Source organism: Ochlerotatus camptorhynchus, unplaced genomic scaffold (genome assembly GCF_037179485.1).
Source record: "Ochlerotatus camptorhynchus isolate MF236.1 unplaced genomic scaffold, CSIRO-AGI_Acam_v1.1 ptg000084l, whole genome shotgun sequence".
NCBI lineage: Eukaryota > Metazoa > Arthropoda > Insecta > Diptera > Culicidae > Ochlerotatus > Ochlerotatus camptorhynchus.
In genome coordinates this window covers 2007845-2029071 of record NW_027040574.1, presented here as the reverse complement: position 1 = coordinate 2029071, position 21227 = coordinate 2007845, and the positions used below count along the sequence as shown (strand labels likewise).

The 21227-nt window shown below is 43.2% G+C and overlaps 2 protein-coding genes across 3 annotated transcripts in view; one reads left to right on the top strand and one right to left on the bottom strand.

Annotated features, from left to right (window-relative positions):
- Window positions 1-16420, bottom strand: part of LOC135698325 (tRNA-specific adenosine deaminase 2) — a 151409-nt gene extending 134989 nt beyond the window's left edge. The window contains exon 1 of the mRNA XM_065218246.1: window positions 16416-16420. The gene's annotated coding sequence lies outside the window, so the exon portion shown is untranslated. The remainder of the gene's footprint in view (window positions 1-16415) is intronic.
- On the top strand, window positions 114-20207 carry Sur-8. 2 transcript variants are annotated; one of them, XM_065218214.1, is made up of 3 exons: window positions 114-267; window positions 9964-11082; window positions 18874-20207. In XM_065218214.1, exons 2-3 carry the CDS (start codon window positions 10259-10261, stop codon window positions 19742-19744), a joined length of 1695 nt encoding a protein of 564 aa, XP_065074286.1. In that variant the 5' UTR covers window positions 114-267; window positions 9964-10258; the 3' UTR covers window positions 19745-20207. The 2 variants fall into 2 exon arrangements, with proteins under 2 accessions (XP_065074286.1, XP_065074285.1); XM_065218213.1 differs by lacking the exon at window positions 114-267 and adding an exon at window positions 9303-9431.
- The last annotated feature ends 1020 nt before the right edge of the window (window positions 20208-21227 follow it).

Below are 21227 nucleotides of genomic sequence, written 5' to 3'. Positions count from 1 at the left end.
GTTTTCCAAGCGATATGTACACCCTTCTTTGTAAGAAAGGTACAAAAATACCCGAAGCTGAGCCCGTTCTCGATTTTCATCGCTTCGTGAGTCAGTCGAGTCAGTGAGCAGCGAAGTTTGTAAACGTGTGTGGTCTCAAATTTTTCACGACCTGCTGTGCTGTGCTGGTGTACAAAACAGTGTTGTGCTGAATAAAGGCTGGAAAAATAAGTGTAGAACCAATCAGGTGGGACTGCGGTAGGCTTGCTTTGGATGACCATTTTCCTGGTATGTAATCGGTAGTTTTGGTCGTGTAGTTACGTTCCCGGATGATGTGAAAAACAGTGATCGAAAAAATGGATGCGCGGAAAATGGGTCTCGGGCAGAAGAAGTTGTAGGAATTTCTGCAGATTTTTTTTTCTGCTTCTCGTGTTTTGCTCTTGACTTGGAGCTGAGGGTCGGGTTTCGCTCTTACGAGATTTACGCTTCGAGCTTGTGTGCGTGTGTTTGTGTGGGTGTAATGTTGAGCTCATAATGGATAATAAATCTGGACTGACATTTGAACGGGACTTGAGAGCCCAAAATGTAAACAGGGCGTCTTCAGTGGTGTTACGTTTTTGATCCAAACGTATGCCGCACTTTTCAGGAATCTGGCAAAGAAAACCCAATTCGATCCACAACTTACACTATAAACACACCGGTCATCAAAGAAGCAAACGAGATGTTATTGGCATAATTCTGAAAAGAAAAGAAGTAATAAATGTTAGGTCACATAGTACCAACCGACGAACCATCAACCAAGATCCTTATGGAATTGGAGATTTTTCCCATTACAGCAATAGATCAGTGCACGGTCCCTAACCTCACTTTTTGCTCCCTATCATTTTGCTTCTGAGTAAAAAAGATAGCAACGAATGGGAGCCAAAACAAACCACCCAAAATTGTCAAAACTTACGGGTGAGAGAAGAGTGCGGCAAATCTTCGTGAACTGATCAATACGAACTAGTGCTCTGAATCATTTGAAAAATACAGAAAACATTGGTTCAAACAGCAGAAATCTCAGCCAATGTTCAATTCGTCTCTCACTCTCTCTCTCTCTCTCTCTTACATGATGTTGAGTGTCATACTCCAAGATAAAATCTAGCTGAAAAATAGAATTAGGGGAACTAGGGGCTAGTGAGCCACCCTCAATAATAATAATAATAAAAATCCAATTCCATCTCACTCATAAAACGTTTTATGGGACCAGGAAACCTTTCATTTAGTGGTTGTTGCGTCCAATTAGGTGGTACAAATGGTACTTTTTTGAAGCATTGTAGAAAGTTCTGTCCGTAAAAAATGCGAGTCAATGCAAAACATCAGTTTGTGTTGATGCATTTATGCATATTTCTTAAATCGATCAAATATTATCTTTTAAAAAATAAATCTCATACTGCCACCTCTAAATTTGTGTATTAGTTTATGCAATAATATTAGTGGGCTTGTTTTGTTTTAACAAATATCGTTATATTCAAAAGTCTGATCAAACAATAACAGCGGTTGTTAACATGTTTAAGAATATCAAGTTATTGTTTATAAACAAGTTTTAATCTGTTGCACTCCATTTTAGGTGCATGCCCGTTTTGCTCCCTTAGAGTGGGCACTCTTACCCCGTAACATTTTCAACACGTAAATTAGAAATGATGTTATGAAAAATTCATAAGCAGCTTTTGATGTGATTTAGTTTTAATTGTATTAATGACACATCAAGACAATACCATAAACATGCAGGTTAGGTGTACAAACTCATGTAAAATCCACGGTATGGAATACATAGCATAACACACAATTGTTAGTGTGGCACTCTTGCCCCTAGATCCTCTATAATCAAATAACGTCAATATACAAAACATTATAGCGTCGACTAAAGAGACTGAATTGGGTAAAGAAGCGACATCTTATCTATTTGACAGGTCTTCTGCTCGATTGGAATAACTTTTCCTATGACATTGACAGATAATCCATTGTTCCAATTTTGACATATCGTCTCTTTATAAATTCAGGCTCTTTACCGTTATTCTCGAGCTATTCGCCGAAAAAACTTGCTCCCCAAGTCTCAAAAATGTTGCTTAAATGTTCGATGGAATGTATAGAAACGTCAAAGTGAACCGATACCAGCGTTGTGGTAGGATATTCGTTAAACTAATAATATTTAGGAGAAAGAGTTTAATCTGATTCTCTGTGGTTTGTTTAACCACTCGCAAAATGAGCTGTTTTCATCTAGCTAGAATAATCAAATTTCGTCAGGCGTACTATATAGAACTATCGCTGCAACTTGCATGCAAGTTGATCTCCAAACAATTATTTCGTAAAATGTACTTCATATATGGCTATAGCTCTCTAAGTGATGATAGTACTGCTGTAACGTAACCAGCGTGTTTGTTTTGCTCTGGCACATATTACAAGTAGGTGAGCTTTAATTTGAGTATTGTTTTTGCCCATTAATAGATTAAAAGAATATAATTTTCGAGCGAAGCTAGTCTACAGACCTCAACAAAAAAACTATTGAACATATGTGCGAGGTAGATAGTATATTGGACAGTGGTCAAAGTGGAAAAATGAGCCAAAAGCCACTTCGCGAGATCTTCCTTCTCGCACGCAACCATGGTTGAAATTATCTCATTTTGAATTTGAGGTAATATACCAATCTCTCCAACAATGGGCTCTCGTGTGCGTACAACAAGAGTAAATACAACGCAGCGGAAGGCAGAGAGAACGGAACGGACGATGCCTGGTGAAGCTTTGTAGTAAAAATTGCAAACATGCCTACAAACAAACGGAGAGAATCAGTGAGAGTTTGCGTCCTACATCGTCTAAGACCAGCGTTGCCAGCTCATTTTCTGGAAAATCTCAAGTCCAGTTAAAATATAAAATCTGAAGTAATCCTTAGGAAGGGGAAGTTCACCGCTCCGAAAACAGTAATTACGTTTTGATTTTTCTAAAAATATAGGAAAAATATATAAAAAATCTAAAACAATACAATTTTTTTCAAATTTTTTAAAGAAAATTCACGTGCAAAAACATGTTCTGTAAGTCATCATGGCATAAAGAAGGACTCAATAAACCACAAAACATCGAAATTTCGGTTTTGCTCAGAGTCCTTTTTTTAAGGAGATAGAAAAAAATATTTTTACATGTATATTTCCTCAGGAATTTAAGGAAAAAACTGTATATTTTAAAAAAATTAGAAAAATTAAAATGCGCCGAAAAAAATATTTTCAGCGCGGTAAACTTGCCCTTAAAGAGTTGTTTAGATTTTCCTTCTTTACATTACTTTATTCTTGGATTATTAGTTAGGTAGCTTCCAATTCTGCACGTTGAAGTTTAATTTTTATAACTGTGATCTTGATGTTCTAGGAGATGAGTACTTATGGGGGTTAGATTTTGCGAGGGACTGTCAACTTGAGTATTTTCGATTCATCTACCCGACTTACGTTCCTCTTCGGTATTTGGACACATCTCTTTGGTTAGCTTTTGGTTTGGGTCAGCAGGTGTAGCAACTACATTGCAATCAGGAGCATTGAAACGCTGCAGCAGACTATTGATATAACCCTGATCTATCATCACTTGATAACGATCAGCAAATCGTCCACGTACACTGCAACAATCAGAACCATGCCACCTTGAATCTTGAAGTACACGCATGTGTCGTTTGTAGATCGCATCAAATCAATGCGTTTCAACTCAGCATTCCATTTGTGGTTCCATACTCTACTGGCTTGCTTAAGGCCATATAGTGCTTTCTTCAACCGGCAAACTTTCCTTGGTGAAGTAGGGTCGACAAATTTCCTTCCAGGAGCTCGAGCCATCATCGACAGTCGCCTACTGTACGGTGTAGAGATTACATGCCTTGCCGCCGAGAAAGCCGTCCAGATTCTGGAACCGGTGTACAACGGCTACGTTCGAACAGTTTCCGATCTCCTGCCCTCTACCCCGCCCGACGCTGCATGCGTTGAAGCCGGTATCCTACCTTTTCGGCTCGTTTTCACCGCAGCTACTGCTACCAAAGCCGCTGCCTTTCTCGCTAAAACGTCGGGAAACAACAGGATCGTTCTCCTCGACGAGGCGAACTGACCTCAGCACGGCTGCCGACGTAGATCTCCCTCGAGTGGCCAGGGTCCACTGGCACGGAGACAAAAGTTGGCAATCGCACAAGATCAAAATTGACAGCCGAATCAAGGACCGCTTCAGGGCAGGAGACAACTCGCTGGCTTTACGCCGGACAGTTGTCGAAACTCTCGGGACGCACTACCAAGACTATGAAGTTAGGTACACCGACGGCTCTCTCTCTAACTTGTGAGCAGATCGCTCCCGACCCAATGCTCGGTGTTCTCCGGCCGATATTAGTCGTAACTGACTCACACAGCGTGATATTGGCCCTAACAACAGAAACACCGAAGCATCCGTGGATCCAAGGGACGGTTGAGCACGCGCCGCCCAACACAGTATTCATGTGGGTACCCGGTCACTGCGGGATCCAAGGGAACGTAATAGCCGACCACCACGCCGGCTCAGGCCACACCGGACCCAGGTCCACCGGCAATGTACCGCTCCAAGATGTCAAAAAGTGGATCAAGCGGATGGGACACCGAGTGGAGGAATAACAGGACACACCACCTTCGGAAGATCAAGGCGACCACCGGAACCTAGAAGGATCGATTAAACCTAAGAGAACAACGAGTGGTGTCAAGGCTGCGCACCGGGCACAGCAGAGTCTCCCACAACTTTGGAGGAACACCGTTCCGGAGGACCTGCAAAACCTGCGGAGTGCCAGCCACCGTGGAGCACATCCTCGTGAACTGCGCGGAGCTGGAGGACCTTCGGGCTGCCTTCGGCTTGGAGTCAATCAGCATTCGGAACCTGTTGGGCGACGAGTCCCCGGCATCACCTTCCTAAAGGAGGCGAACTTTTACCACAATATCTGAGTGTTCCTCGTTTGTATTTCCATTTTGTTGGCCTTTTTGGCAGTTTTCTACACCTTTTCATTATAGCAAGATAATTTTTTTTCTGCTTTTTATACTAGGGATATTCACAATGCGCATCGTAAACGTATACACCCTCGTAAATGCGTAAACTTCCATTACACTCCAATGGACCCTGTTATTTTTACGATAGTGTATATGTTTATGATGCGCAATTCAGCTAATTCCCATGTTTGATTGTCCATCAGGGCCTCGTATTCCACATTCATTGCTTCCTTCCATCTTTCGCTGTCATGTCCAGTAATCGCTTCATGGAACGTATCTGGTTCAACCTCAGCTTCAATGAAATGTTTCTGTTCGGGTCACGATACCTTACCAAAAATTGTGGGTCCTCTTGTTGTGGAGGGAGGAGCACGGAAGGTTGTACCTCTTCATCAACCATCGAATCTGTATCGCTGTAGACCGTATCATCCAGGAGATTTTCGTTCGCAACTTCGTTTTGTCTATTCTGAATAATGAGTTCACTTACTTCTGCATTGTATCCTGATGTCGCACAACGCTTCATTTCACATTCATCCACAAAAATGATGTCTCGGCTGACGAAAATCTCCTTGATCTTCTTGCTGTATATCATATACGCCTTCGAAGTTTCACAGTAGCCAACGAAGATACACGCTTCAGATTTCTTGTACCACTTATTTCGTTTCTCCTTCGGCAAGTGTACCATCACTTCGTCTTCAAATATTATATTATATTCAAATATTCCAGAAAACCTGTCCTCGGGGGTCATGGGCAGTCTTTTTGTCCTGCTTCCACCCAAAAACTGTTATCAAGATCTGCATCGAACAGCATACTCTTCACTCTTTCGACCAACCTCTGCCGAAGCCGCCCACGGCCCAACCGGCGGTTTCAACATCTGACTGCTGATAGCGTTCTATTTAATTTGATTGAGTCACGTCATCCTTTCTGCTAATCTTTTTTGCTCCGTCTCATGATGAATTCCTTCTTTCCGCAAAAAGTATCGAAAACTTTATAATGAGAGAGAGAAGAATTAGAAATTTCCATTTAATTCCACTACCTTATTTGCTTATCCTTGACAGATACGCGTATTTCGTCTACAATGTGCAGACTTCTTCAGTGTCTTGTACTAATACTCGACTACTTTGGTTGACGTACTGTTTGTCGTTGTCCGTTGATTTTCGACAAAAGCATTGTAGTCTTGAAACGCTTCGAAGTGCTCGTTTTTGATTTTAGGAAACATACAACTGCATTTCGGCTTGCGTCGTCGATGAAGGTCAGGAAATAACGACTGCCTCCCATCGACTCTGTCTTCATAGGACCGCACAATTCCGAGTGGATGAGTTTCAACACACGATCCTCTCGGTGCCTATTAGCCTTGAATGGTTGACGACAGGGGCCTTATAGCCTAGTCAGTAAAGGCACGGTATTACCAAGCCGGAGGCGGTGGGTTCGATTCCCGGTCCGGTCGAGGGAATCTTTCGGGTTGGAAATTTTCTCGACTTCCCTGGGCATAGAGTATCATTGTGCTTGCCACACAATATACAAAATTCATGCATTGGTATTGGCATCGAAAGCTCTCAATTTATAACTGTGGAAGTGCATTTAGAACACAAGTTGAGAGCACGCAATAAGCTAATATGCGCTAAGCAATAAGCTTGAACTGCGAGCAAGAAGAAGAAGAAGGTTGACGACAATGCTTATCTTCTATACACTATATGCACTTCGCCGGATCCTTCACTTCGAATTCCAATCCGCCACTCTGAAGCAAATCAACCACGCGGTTAATGAGAACAATCGTAGCTTAGACCTTTGCTTCGTCACCGCTCAGGATACTGCTCCGCATTTGTCTATGGCTGTTTCTCCGTTGATAAAGACTGTTCCACACCATCCTCCTTTAGTTATTGCACTTGAAGGCAATCAATCATTCCACCCCCCCTAGAGGTCTCCTACGATTTCCGAAATGCTGACCATGACAGTATCGGGGAACTTCTTTCGAAGCTCTGTGAACTCCGTATGTTAAAGTCTTACAAAAGAGCCGCGCTAAGACATTACACCAAGTACCACACCCTACAACTCAAGCACTATTATGCGAGGATCAATCATGCGTATCGACGTTATCAACGAGATGTTCAACGGAAGCTTCGATATCACCCGAAAACTTTTTGGAATTATGTAAATGAGCAACGAAAGGAGTCTGGCCTTCCATCGACTATGGTACTGAACGGCGAAGAAGCTTCATCCCCTCAGGACATTTGCCGTCTGTTCTCAACCAAGTTTGCCAGTGCATTCTCGGATGAGAACCTACCTGACGAGCACGTTTCTCTAGCAGCCAGTTATGTTCCAATGTCTGGTTGGCAGCTATCAACATCGACCTCACTATGATAACTAGGGCGGTTTCGCAACTGAAGTCTTCATTTAAGCCTGGACCTGACGGAGTTCCTTCCGTCTTTCTCAAGCAACACATCGATAGCGTGGTGGCTCCTCTCTGCCTTCTGTTCGAAATGTCCCTCTCCAGTGGGGTGTTTCCTTCCTGCTGGAAATCAGCTGAGATGTTTCCAGTGCATAAGAAGGGATGCAAAAGAAACATCACATCGTTGTTTGCCATATCTAAACTGTTCGAGCTGGTCGTTATGGAACCATTAGTCTCTCACTTCAAGCAGCACTTGAGCGAAGACCAGCATGGTTTCATGGCAGGGCGGTCGACTACTTCCAACCTTCTGTGTCTCACCTCGTACATTACGGAGAGTATGACAGACCATATGCAAACAGATGTCATCTACACTGCCCTATCAGTCGCCTTCGACAAGTTGAACCATCCTATAGCGATCGCCAAACTGGATAGGCTCGAAATGAACGGCACTCTCCTACGATGGTTCGCATCCTATCTATCTGATCGTCAGTTGGAAGTTGCGATCGACGACTGCCGATCTCCTTCGTTCCCTGACACTTCGGGTATTCCGCAAGGTAGCCACCTCGGCCCGTTGATATTTCTTGTGTATTTCAACGACGTCAATTTCGTCCTCGACGGCCAAGACTGTCGTTCGCAGACGACATGAAAATCTATTTCCGAATCCGAGCCATCGCTGACTGCATCCAATTACATTCAGTTATATCCTAGAAGGTGTTGACGTACATCGTGTGATTCACATTAAGGATCTGGGAGTCATCTTAGATTGTCAACTCACATACAGCCAGCATATCTCGTACGTGATTGACAAGGCATCCAGAACGCTCGGCTTCATTTACAGGATAGCTAAAAGTTTCACGGACATCTACTGTTTGAAGCCGCTTTACTGCTCCCTCGTCCGGTCGGTGTTAGAATACTGCTGCCCTGTATGGAATCCCAATTGAATTACCAAAACAGTGTACAAAGAGTAGAGTCTATTCAACGACGATTCATCTGGTTTGCCCTTCGACGATTGCCTTGGAGGGATCCTCATCGCCTTCCAGGCTACGAAAGTCGGTGCCAGTTAATTCACCTGGATCCTTTGTGGAGTCGAAGAGATACGACAAGGACCCTGTTTGTGGCAGACATTCTACAGGGCTGAATCGATTGTCCTTCTATTCTACAACAAATCGACGTTAACGTTCAACCACGAGCACTCCGTAACAACGCAATACTGAGGATACCTTTTCGTCGTACAAACTATAGTTCGTATGGTGCTATCAATGGGCTACAGGCTATCCAATGGCAACTATATCTGGTCCCATAACCTGATAAAAGTAGGTCTGACACGGAAGAGGTTTGGGCAATGAATGACAAAGGCTATTTTTTATTATCATGGCTCACTACTATCTACAATAATTCAGTGATTAGGTACTCTAACACATCTACAACAAAATTGAACATTTAGAGGGGTAGAATTCGTCGTTGAATAGGGAAATCGTTTCAAAACTACTATTTAAAACTACCTACTTGAATACTAAACAAACTATTGTTTAGCAATATCATGAAAAAGAATTATTGAGAAACGAATATTGAACGGTGCACCAGTGGTCGAAACCGCAGAATTTCACGACTAAAATCGATATCTCGAAAACTATGCACTATTTTGGTCAATTTTCAAGTGTCCATTAGAACATTCCAAAAGTTTGCATTTTTATTTGTAGAGCAACATGTTTAAAAAAAATCTGGTAAAATCTGTGTATCTGCCAAGACGACTGGAAATCTGGAGCAAACCCGAGGTAAATCTGGAAAATACTGGCAACGCTGTACTCGAGACTGAGGGAAAGAGAGACCCTTTCTTTTCCGAGAGAGAAAAATCTGAGCAGACCAGTTAGCACTACTAGCTTGCACTTTAGGTATTAGCACCAAACCAAGCACCACCAGTCAGAGGCAGTCAGTCACAGTCGAAAAGCAGAGGAAAAAGTACGATTTTGCTTTCCTCAGTGTCAAGTTTAAAATAATCAATTCATTGCCTGCCAGATTAGTGTAAAAGTTACAGCTAGGTTTTGGGGCCAGTGCAAAACGTTAGTATATTTACCTGCCCAATGCTCATTGTTCTTATCGGGAACCAAATTGGAGCTTAGTCATTTGATGAATCAGACTGGTAATGTTCCTCAAACTGGTGATGATGAACCCTCCTTTTTTGCATTCGGGTTCAAAATGACGACGACCGTGAGTAGGAGCAGAAGGAACAAAATTTTCCTCTCCCAATTTTTGACAGCTACATTAATACGATGCGTGACACTGGTTAAATATTGAAGAGGAACATCAAAATGACCGTGATAGTGTGGATAGTTGTACATTGCGAAGGACTTTTCCCGGTGATCGATGCCAAGACGACATTCCACCATGGCCTTTTCTCACTATTGGTTTGAACTCGAATCACCTTGACTTTTGGGTGCAAATGGAAGGGGGTTGGTCGGTGTGGGAAGAAATCCGAGCTGCCAAAGGGAGGGATAGGACAAGAAGCCCGCATTCGTTCCTCGGCACTGATTGGAGCAATTTACATTTCTATTTAAAAGAAAACTATCAACTACTACGTTCTTTCCATTGCAGATCGAGCCAATTTGTTCCGAAGCGAGCAACAGATAAGGCCCATCAGCTGTCTCCAGTGCAGAAGATGGATTGCTGCTGAGTGGATTGCAAAGTTCGAACGATACACCGAAAATTGAAAAGTTGTGATTCACGCGCAGAGTGTGCGGACAGACAACAGCTCATCGATATCTCACGTCCCGGTTTCCCTAATTGGGAACTGTCGATCTCGAGGTTGTTTATATTTTTTCAATTTAATTTTGTGCCTCAACGAAAAGTGAACGAAGACCCTCTCGAAGAATAGTTTACGATCCAAGGCATGAATTTGGGAAGTTCCGGTGGAACGAGCACGTCCGGTCATTCCAGCAGCTACACGGGCGCCGGTAGCGGTAGTTCTGTGGCAGGCGGTAGCAGCGGCAGTAACAGCGACATGCCTGCGGAAATCCGTCCCAAGGTGGTCACGGTCAAACATCCGGAATCGAACAAACCCAAACCCACCACCAAGAAGGGCAAGGCCATCCAAGCCGACGTCGATGTAATTAAAGAATTTCAACGCTGCAAAGAAGAGGGCATCCAGAGACTTGATCTAAGCAAATCTTCCATTACGATTATTCCACCCTCAGTGAAGGATTGCACAAGTCTCGTGGAGTTCTATCTGTATGGCAACAAAATAAGCTGCCTTCCTGGGGAGATTGGCAATTTGTCCAATCTGAAAACGTTGGCATTGAATGAAAACTCTCTAACATCGTTGCCCGATTCCCTGCAGAACCTTAAGCAACTGAAAGTCCTAGATTTGCGACACAACAAGCTTTCAGAAATCCCCGATGTCATCTACAAACTACACACCCTGACCACGCTGTACTTGCGCTTCAACCGGATCAAGGTTGTGGGAGACAATCTGAAAAATCTTAGCAATCTGACGATGCTCAGCTTGCGGGAGAACAAAATCCACGAACTACCGTCGGCGATTGGCCATCTGGTAAACCTGACGACGCTGGACCTTTCCCACAACCATCTGAAACACCTGCCGTTGGAGATTGGCACCTGCGTCAACCTGACGGCACTGGATCTGCAGCACAACGATCTGCTGGATATTCCGGAGACGATAGGCAATCTGGCGAATCTGATGCGGCTTGGACTGAGGTGAGTAGTCGATCCTGAATCTACATTGATCCTATGTACAGCAAAAAGTCTCCCCTTATTCTGCGAGTCACGGGACTCTCCACCGGTGAGGTGACTCTCCGTGCAAATCAAATAGAGAGTCACCTCACCGGTGAGAGAGAGTCACGTGACTCGCAGAATATGGGAGAGTATGGTTTACTTGTCTGTGATTGGCCGTCAAACATCACCGCGGTATTGATGTCTGTGCTAGGGGATATATTTTGAGGATTTTCTCATTCATTTCGAGGCTAACAAAATCGGGTCATTACTGATTCGAAATGCCAATCGAAGAGTAATTTTCGCAGGGACCACTTACTAAACTTCTTTGAAATGCTCCCGCACTTAGCTTATGTTCAAGAAAGTTTCTGATGTTCTCGGAACTTCCTTTAAGTTCCACAGACTTCTGTGAAGATATGTTTCTGAGAATCTCTGCACTTCTGTGAAGTTTTCGAAGTTTTTTTTTTGTGTTTAAAGGCCTTGTTTACGTTTGGTTGTTCCGCCTATTTCAATTGTTGGTCTAGACTATTCTGCTCATTGCTGCTTTAGGATCTGCCATCGACGTTGGATGCCGTCTTCGAATACCTACTTCTATCTGGTTCAACGAAGCCAGTTCAATTTGAAGAAAAACATACTCAATGCATTCTAGGACGATGATGCATCCAGGACACTCTGAAGTGAGTGGTGTCGGTCCGGCCGGCTTGATTAACGTTGATCATGCCGATGCTGGGTGAAGTAAGCGACAAAAAATTTCGTAGGCAGCTGGATATTGTAAGAAGATTATTTCAAAGGTGCTGTACTGCGGATTGATCAAGGATCATGTTTCTCATCGTCAACATAATCCAAAGAATTGTGAATGTGATATCGGACTTGTTAGTGATTTCCGTAAACTTTGGGGGTGAGTATTTTGGACTGGTTGGCAAATCGCTGGGTCTCGTTGAAGAGTGTAAAAATACATTTGACACCGTCTTCAACCAGAGGTTGCACAGACTGAACACCTGACACTGAGAATTTTCAAGTTGCAAAAAGTTCCACCGGCTGGAGCGGGAATCGAACCCTCACTTCGTGGCACTCACAATATGCCTGAACGACGGGTAACGCCGATAACAACACGACCATGAAGCCCACCTTAAATCGAACAGGATTGCATTGTCAGGTGGCGTCTCTCTTGCGTACTCTTCAACGAGTCCCAGCGATTTGCCAACCAGTCCAAAACAGTCACCCTTAAGTCACTCACTTGGGACCTCCCTTAGCTCAGTCGGTAAAGGCGCAGCTACATAGCAAGACCATGCTGGAGGTGGCTGGGTTCAATTCCCGGTCCGGTCTAGGAATTTTTCGGGTTGGAAAATTTCTCGACTTCCCTGGGCATAGAAGTATGATTGGACTTGCCACACAATTATACCAATGCAAAAATGATACAGGCATCGAAAGCTCTCAATTAATAACTGTGGAAGTGCATCTAGAACACTAAGTTGAGAGCACGAAATAAGCTAATATGCGATATGCAATAAGCTTGAAATGCGAAGAAGAAGAAGAAGAAGAAGTAAGTCACTCACAAGTCCGATATCACCCAAGGACTACCATCCTCTCCAAGCTATTCATCGTCGCAAACCAACGGTGCACCGTATTTTCCAACATCTTCATATTCACCCATAGCTCGTACTTTTCAAACTTCCCCAACTATTCTCCAAAGTTCCTCTGAGTAGTAAAACCTACTACCTTTATAAGTTCAATCGTTCAGTCCTGTTCCCTCAAAGTCAGTTATATTTTCAAGCTTCTCATTATTCTTCAATCTGCAATGAACAGAACATTTTTACAAATTTAATTGGAGTTATGGAAAACTCAAATGAGCTCAACAAACTTCAAATAGTTTCAGTAGAGTTCTCCAAATTACACTAAACATCTCAAAACTGTTCTGAATACATCATCGAAGTTCAGAGAGTAGTTCTGGGTGGTGTGGCCTATTCTGCGTGGTGTGTTCTGAAGTTCACAAAACAACTCTGAGGTACGCTGAACTTCTTTAAAGCTTACAATACTTCCTTGAAGATCGCAGAACTACTCCGAAGGAGCTTCAAAGGGTTCCTATGCAATTTATTAATGATCTGATAACTTCAGGGGAAGTTTTCTGATCTTAAGAGGAAGTTGTCTGAAGTTCAAGTGAAATTCTCTGATCTTCAGGCGAAATTCTTCGAACTTCAGGCAAAATTTTCTGAACGTAAAGGGAAGTTCACAGAAGCTCTCTAACGAAAAAAAAAATACCTAACTTCCGAAGAAAAGTTTACACATCTTCGCTGAAGTTCAGAGTACTTAAAAATACCTAAGGTTCATAGAACTTCCCTGTAGTCAATCAAAGTTCCCTTAAGTTTGACGAAAAGTTCGGAAAACTTCCGACAAGAAGTTAAGAGAATTTCCGAAGAGAGGTTCAGAGAACTACTTGCGAGAAGTTTAGAGATCATTCGACAAGCAGTTCAGAGAGCTTCTGATGAGAAGTACAGAGATCGTCCGACGAGAAGCTCAGGTAACTTTCGACGAGAAGCTCAGAGAACTCCCGACGTGAAGTTCAGAGAGCATCCGACGAGAAGTTTAGAGAACTTTCGACAAGACGTTCAGATGTTCAAAAGATGTTCATAGTACGTTCAACGAGAAGTTCAGAAAACTTCCGAGAAGAAGTTCCGGTAGCTTTCGAAAAGAAGTTGAGATAACTTCCGAGGAGAAGTTCACAAAATGTCTGAGGATAAGATCACTGAACTTCCGACAAGATGTCAGAGAACTATCAAGTAGAGGTTAAGAGAACTTCGCAATCTGTTCATGAAACTTCCCGAAATCCTCTATCCTTATCTTTCATTCCTCGGAACTTCTTCCCACAATTTGTGTGAACCCTTTTGAAGATCTCTAATCTTTCCTGAAGTTCTCGCTGCTCTTCTGATGATGTTCCTGGAATTGCCCTGAAATTAATATATTTCCAGAGAACTTTGGGATTTGGGCGTAATTGCTTTTGTAAAAAAAACACGTCTATCGCCGATTTCTCGTAAATTGAAACTCAATCTCACGAACAAACCATACCAAATGATAGAGGAATCTTTTCTCCACCTGTTTGTGCCGTTAATTTTTTAGATTAAGTTTTAATTTGCGAGGAATCGGCGATTGTAGTGCTTGTTTACAACAGCAATTACGCTCTAATCTCAAAGTTCTCCGAATTTGCCAAAAGTATCTCTAAACTTCCCCGAAGTTTTCTGAATCTTCAGTGAAGTTTCCGAAATTTGTCTTAAGTTCTCTAAACACTCCTGATGTTTTCCGAAATTCTTCTAGATTCTCAATGGTTTTCTGAATTCAATAGAACTGCCCTAAGGTTCTCGAAATTTGGAACTTTCCTAAACTCCCCGCAATTTGACTGATAATCATGGTCTGAGGTTAGGTTATGTTTATTAGCGAGACTTTCAGCCAGAGGCTGGTTCATCTCAAATATTGGGGAATCCAGAAGGGGTCCCCCCTAGTGACAGAGTTTGAAATAGCGGTGGGGAGCCAGAAGGGATCCCCTAGTTATAGAGTTAATGAGGTGGGGGATCTAGAAGGGACACACTCATTAAGAGGAGTGGACAGTCCAGAAGAGACCTCCCTGATAACAGAGTATTTGTTTTTCAGAGTTGGCTGTCGGCTAATTGTTATGGTGGTGTATTCAGAGTCCGTTATAGAGGTTGGTCCTGGTTCGATGCAGTGGGTCGGTTATGGTTGGTTCTTGTCGGTGAGTTAGGTCAGATGTTCTTATACATGTTGGCGTCCTTGATGAAACATATAACAGCTGCTTCGGTTGAAGGGTCATTGGCCAAGGCGTTTCTAATCTTCGTCGGGATCCTATAAAGATCCCTAATTCCCTGGAAACCTGGGCAATTCACTAAGAGGTGCTCTACCGTCATCGTTGTGTTGCAAATATCACAGTGTTTTCGGAACGAAGTCGTACTTCCCATATTGGGGGTCGTCCGAGTATGTCCTGAGCGGAGACAAGAAAGAATCAGTTGGTCATGACGGTTTGGGGAATATTGCCACTTGGTGGTTTCCCCTTTGATTTTACGGAGGAACGGTTCCCTTTTGCTGGCCCACTCCTGGGCCCAAGCATTCCGAAGTTTGAACTTCATCCAAGTCTTGATATCAGGTCCTGGAACGGTTTTAGTAGCGAGCCTTCCAGATCGGCCCGTAGCCGCAAGATGGTCTGCTTCACAATTCCCCCGGATGTCGCAATGCCCGGGGATCCATAAGAAGGTAGTGTTCGACGGAGCTTCCAAGGATCCAAGGATGTCTGGGATTCCAAAGCTGTTAGAACACTTGCAGAGTCCGAAAGGATACAAAGCGGTTTGCTGGCGTGGAAGATTGCCGCACTATCCGCAGATAACACAGAGTACTGGTCCAGGAGTCGGAAGAAAAAACTGGCAGCGGGATCTGCAATTCCAAGGCCGACTCCTCCCAAGGTCTTAGAGGCATCCGTATATCTGTGGTGGTGGTCTGAGTATTTCGTACGAAGCAGTTCAGTCACGTATGCGTGCATTTCTCGCGAGTTATTACCAGCCTGGAATCAACTAGCAACCGAGAGGTCAACGTGAAGGCTTGGTTCTGCCCATCCTTTGGTTCCGATCCAGGTTCCTCAGAGCTCTGTTCCCCTCTCTGAGGAGACAGACTTCTTCGTTTCCGGCAGTCTTCGCCAAATAGCTTATTGTTCTGCTTACCAGGGTCTCGGCAACTTGGTACCGGAAAGGCGGGTCGGTATGAGCCCAGCTTCAATACGGATGGCTTGATTATAAGTGGAACCTAGCCGCGCAATGAAGAGGTCACTATAGCCGTACAGAAAATCTCAATTCCGTAGAAGATGCCTTTTGCTACCCTAAGCATAATGTTCCTGTTGTCACTACGATGAGGGCTGGAAAGTGTCCGCAACAAGCTAAGTCTTGTGCGGTAGCTGTTCCGTACATTGTTAAAATGAGGAGCGAAGCTTAACGTCCGATCCAAGAGCACCCCAAGTATTGTGACCGTCTTCCGGAAAGGTATTGTGGTAAACTTAATGGCTGATTGTAATAAGGACGGTGTGAGGATCGGCAGATGTGAGAGACTACGCTTTTGTCGGCTGAGAGCACGAATCCCACCTGGGGCGCCCATCTTTGTGTGACCGATACAGCTGCCTGAAGGGCTTTGAGGGTACGGCCAATTGCCAAGAGAATTACGTTGTCTGCATAAACGAAAATATAAATCTCCTTTGGAAAAGGAGCCTCAAAGATCCCATTCATTGTGACCAGGAAAATAGTGACCGCAATGACGGAACCCTGTGGGACTCCTGTCTCTTCCGCTCGAATTGAAGAGTGGTTGTTCCCGATTAAGACCTGGAAGGTCCGGCCTCAGAGAAAAGTTCTAATGAAATGTAGGATGTGGTCAGCCAGCCCCCAATCACCTAACTGCTGGATTATCCGGGGTGTCCAAGCACGGTTGTATGCTTTTGCTAGATCCAGGGACGCGACGTCAACGTGGAGATTGTTTTCCATGGCGTTCTGCAGAACCTCTCCTAGGCCGGTGAAGTAGGCTTCCACTCAGACGGCATTATGCTCCCCGTCAAGATATTCACCCCTATTCTGTATTTCGTTTCGAACGAAATTCTCATACAAAAATATATTTTTTTTTGTATGAGAATTTCGTTCGAAACGAAATACAGAATAGGGGTGATTGTTGGACAACATCGCAAGTTTGGTTTCCGGCGGTAGATGTCTGAGCATAGGGTATCCGATTTCGTCCGGGCCATCATGGTCTGAGCTTTCAGAACTGTTCGAAACTTACTTTTCTTAAGTTTCTGCAACTTTCTCTCTGATCTTCACTGATTTTTTTAAAAAAAATCGTGAAATCTAACGAACTGCCCTGAAGTTATTGGAACTTATCTGAAAGATAACGTTCGAAACATCCTTTAAATTTTTAGAAATTCCAAGAAATTCACACTCTTGAATGTTCCTGTGTGTTCCTGATATTAATGGGACTAACATACAGTTTTCAAAAAATGTCTGATGCTCTCGGAACTTCATTAAAAGTCCCACTTTTTTCCTGATGCTCATGGGACTCCCAATTTCTTTAAACTTTTCTGATGTTCCCCCCTACCTACCTACCTACCTACCTACCTACCTACCTACCTACCTACCTACATACCTACCTACCTACCTACCTACCTACATACCTACCTACCTACCTACATACCTACCTACCTACCTACCTACCTACCTACCTACCTACCTACCTACATACCTACCCAGACAACCAGAAGTCGTATAACAATGTACAGACAGTATCGTAAATAACTACAGTTTAAGTCAATATCGCATATAAGTATGACATACATCGTATTATGTTTAAGTTAAATCGTATAGAATGCAAATTTCCGACTTATATGCGATGAATCATTCTTCCATCGTACTGTATTATTAATTAAATCGGATTACATCGTAAGGCTTTTCAAATTGAAATTGTTATTACAGATTTAATCGTATATAATGTCAAATCAACTCGTTTAAAAAGAAATTAAAATTTGCACGTATATGGCCTCCACTTTTGTAGGTATAGGCCCTTTTTTTGCATTCTATACGATTTGTTTGATTGTATATATGTTTGTATATCACAGAAACAACTTTGAATATACGTGCATTCTGGTTGTCTGGGTACCTACCTACCTACCTACCTTATTTTTTTCTTTAAGCTGATCTCAAAACTACATTTGAACACTACTCAGAATTCCTAGAGATTTATCCCTAAAATTACCTTTATGCGCGTCTGAAAATTTTGTAGAAATTCCGCATTTTTGAAGATTCATCTTAGTCCGAAATCTCTTCTAACCTGAGTTAAGTTATGGTCAAATTTTCGCAATTCAATTTTTTCCTGTCCGGTCAATACCGTTCATTAGTTTCAATAAAGTAGAAGAGTCTGTGCCTAGGGTTACGAACGGAAGGTTGACGCAGGACCGCGATAAATCGGTACAATTATTTTTGCATTCTCTCAAATTTAAAGTTTTTGGCTCTCTGGCCAGAAATCGCTGTAGAAGGCAAATTTGCGCACGAGCTGGAAAGTGATGCCTGTGCCACAGAATATAGATTCATCCCATCCATCCACTCTTCTTATTAGTTCGTTAAATGTCTTAATTGTTTAACTATTTTCACAATTTGTACTATGCTCCATAAAATTGCTGGATAAATTCTCCGTCGAATGACATATAGCATGACATATTTTCCATCAATGGTTTTGAGAAATATGCGTTTGAAAACTGCCCCCATTTTCGTTACATGCCTCATTTTCGATTTCGTAATGTGACTCCCAGTATAGTAAAGAAAGACGTAGTGCTACGTCAAAAATGTTTTGATTCTACAAAATTAACATGTTTAAGGACTTTGCAAATCATTCAAGATCTGACTGATTTCTGAGAGATTTTGAACCCTACCTCTCTTTAGATAGTAGTTCAAGCAAAACAAAAATAAAAAATTAACTCACCCAAGTTAAGAAGTGGCGGTGAAGACTTTTCTAAAACCATCTGGCATCCCTTGTTGGTAGTATGGAAGGTTATGTTGGATGCCGCTTGAATCCACAGTCTCCATTGTATATGTCGACTCGTTCTGAAAGGAAAAGCAGTTAATTATTTCATGACTAAGGCTGTAATCTTCCTAATTTCAACATCATACATATAGGAGACGAACCAACCCCCGCTGCTAAAAGTCTCTATAATAAAGAAACCCAAACTAACATCATAAAATGTCACCCCCACAGATACAATCAACTGACATCGATTCCGGTTTCGCTCAAAAATTGCATCCACATGGACGAGTTCAACGTCGAGGGTAACGGCATCAGTCAACTGCCGGACGGCTTGCTGGCCAGCCTCAGTAACCTGACCACCATCACCCTGTCGCGCAATGCGTTCCACAGCTATCCATCCGGTGGCCCCGCCCAGTTTACCAACGTTACCAGTATCAACATGGAACACAACCAGATCGACAAGATCCAGTACGGAATCTTCTCACGAGCCAAGGGACTCACCAAGCTGAACATGAAGGAGAACGCCCTGACTTCCTTGCCACTCGATATCGGCACCTGGACGCAGATGGTTGAGCTCAACTTTGGAACCAACTCGCTCACCAAGCTCCCGGATGACATTCACTGCCTGCAAAATCTGGAAATCCTTATTCTGTCCAACAACGTGCTGAAGCGCATCCCCAACACGATCGGTAACCTCAAGAAGCTGCGAGTGCTGGACTTGGAGGAGAACCGACTGGAGTCGCTACCTTCGGAGATCGGTCTTCTGCATGACCTTCAGAAGTTGATCCTACAATCCAACCAGCTGACTTCGCTCCCCCGCACAATCGGCCATCTGACGAACCTAACGTACCTCTCCGTCGGTGAGAACAACCTCCAGTTCCTGCCGGAAGAGATCGGAACGCTGGAAAATCTCGAATCCCTCTACATCAACGACAATGCCTCGCTGGTAAAGCTCCCCTACGAGCTGGCACTATGCCAAAACCTGGCCATTATGAGCATCGAAAACTGTCCCCTGTCGGCGCTGCCACCGGAAGTGGTCAGCGGCGGACCAAGTCTGGTGATACAATACCTAAAACTGCACTCGCCCTACCGACAGATGTGATTTGTTCCTGCCGCGTAAGGAGAGGAATTGTGTATACATTTGGTTGTTTTCTCTGCGATTTGGTTGGTTGGTTAGTTGGTTGGAGAATTCGGGGTGTGGAAGCCCGGATGGAAATTTGTTTGGTCTCGCGCATCGTGCGGACAAGAAAGGAAAGAAGAAGAAGAAGAAGAGTTGCATGCAAAGCATGTGAGAAAAGCCCCACCGGCGAGCCGGCTTACAAGCACGTGGGTGGGAAGAAACACGAACGAAATTGTGTTTTTGTATTGTTTTAGTTTTCGAACGAAGCAGAAAAGTTAGTAAAAAACAACAAATCAATGTGATTAAAATAAAGCTTTAATAATATTGCTATTTAAGGAAAGGCAAATAAGCAAAACACACTAACAAAATGTTGAAAAAGCGAACAAACAAAAAAATCGACGTTGTATATTGAGCAAACAAAAAAAAAAAGAAACGTTAAATTTAAGCTGAAAAGAGTTGTAAAGTTGGTGTATATCAATTTATGGAAAGATTTGAACGCACGCTGCTAGGCGCAGGAGTAGTTGTAAGCAGTCCCGGCATCCGCCGCCATCAACCAAAGCGACCAATGTTTCCGTTACAGTGGAGGTAAGGCGTCCTACAGTTCGACTTTAGTTTATCTTTAAATTATGCCACTTTTGTCACAGAAACCATCCATCTTATGGCGGTGATCGAGAGGATATCAAATCCGCAACGGGACTGGGGTGGAAGCTGGTGACGACCACCCAGCATGCGAGCGATCGTGGATCATCCCTCGCTGTGTGAGCAGCAGACGCAGAAGTGAGTGAGAAAGAGAGGTATCAAATTACTCCCCAAACATGGGGGAAGGGGGGTCATTTTACTGCGAACCAGTGTAGTGTATCTTTTAGCCAAATAGTGTAACACACATAGAAGGATGTGTGACGAAGTATGAACAAACAGAAAACAACTAACGCATAAGCAAATCAATATATTTTTTTTTTAGTTTTTTTAAGGAGCTTATTTCGTTGGCACGAAAACCCCCCAGAAGGACGTCTGCGTGAAATTTGATCTCAAAATTTAGTCCGTTTCATTTTGTTTGTAGGGAATATTGTTGCATGTAAGACAGACGACTTAGGAATTTTTGAACCACAATGACAATGAGCAGAGAAACGGGAAGCCAAATTGGGTAGCGTACCGAAAATCGAGTTGATATTTTTTTTTCAGCCGTAGGAAAATGACGTCTTTGTTGTATTAGTCGGGATTCTATAGCATTTCTTACCTACTTGATGTTTAGTCCAAGGGAAACGACATTCATCCGTTTGATATAGTTAACGAATGGTGTAATTTGCGTTTGCAGAATCTTGAGCATATTGAAGTATCTTCTTCTGTTTAGATGATTATCTGGAGGAATTCCCCAAACGAGACTGGTAATGTGTTCGTTTCATTTGGTTAATCATAATCGAACAAAAATCGGACCTATAGGGTGTTCCAGAAAGTATAAGCACAG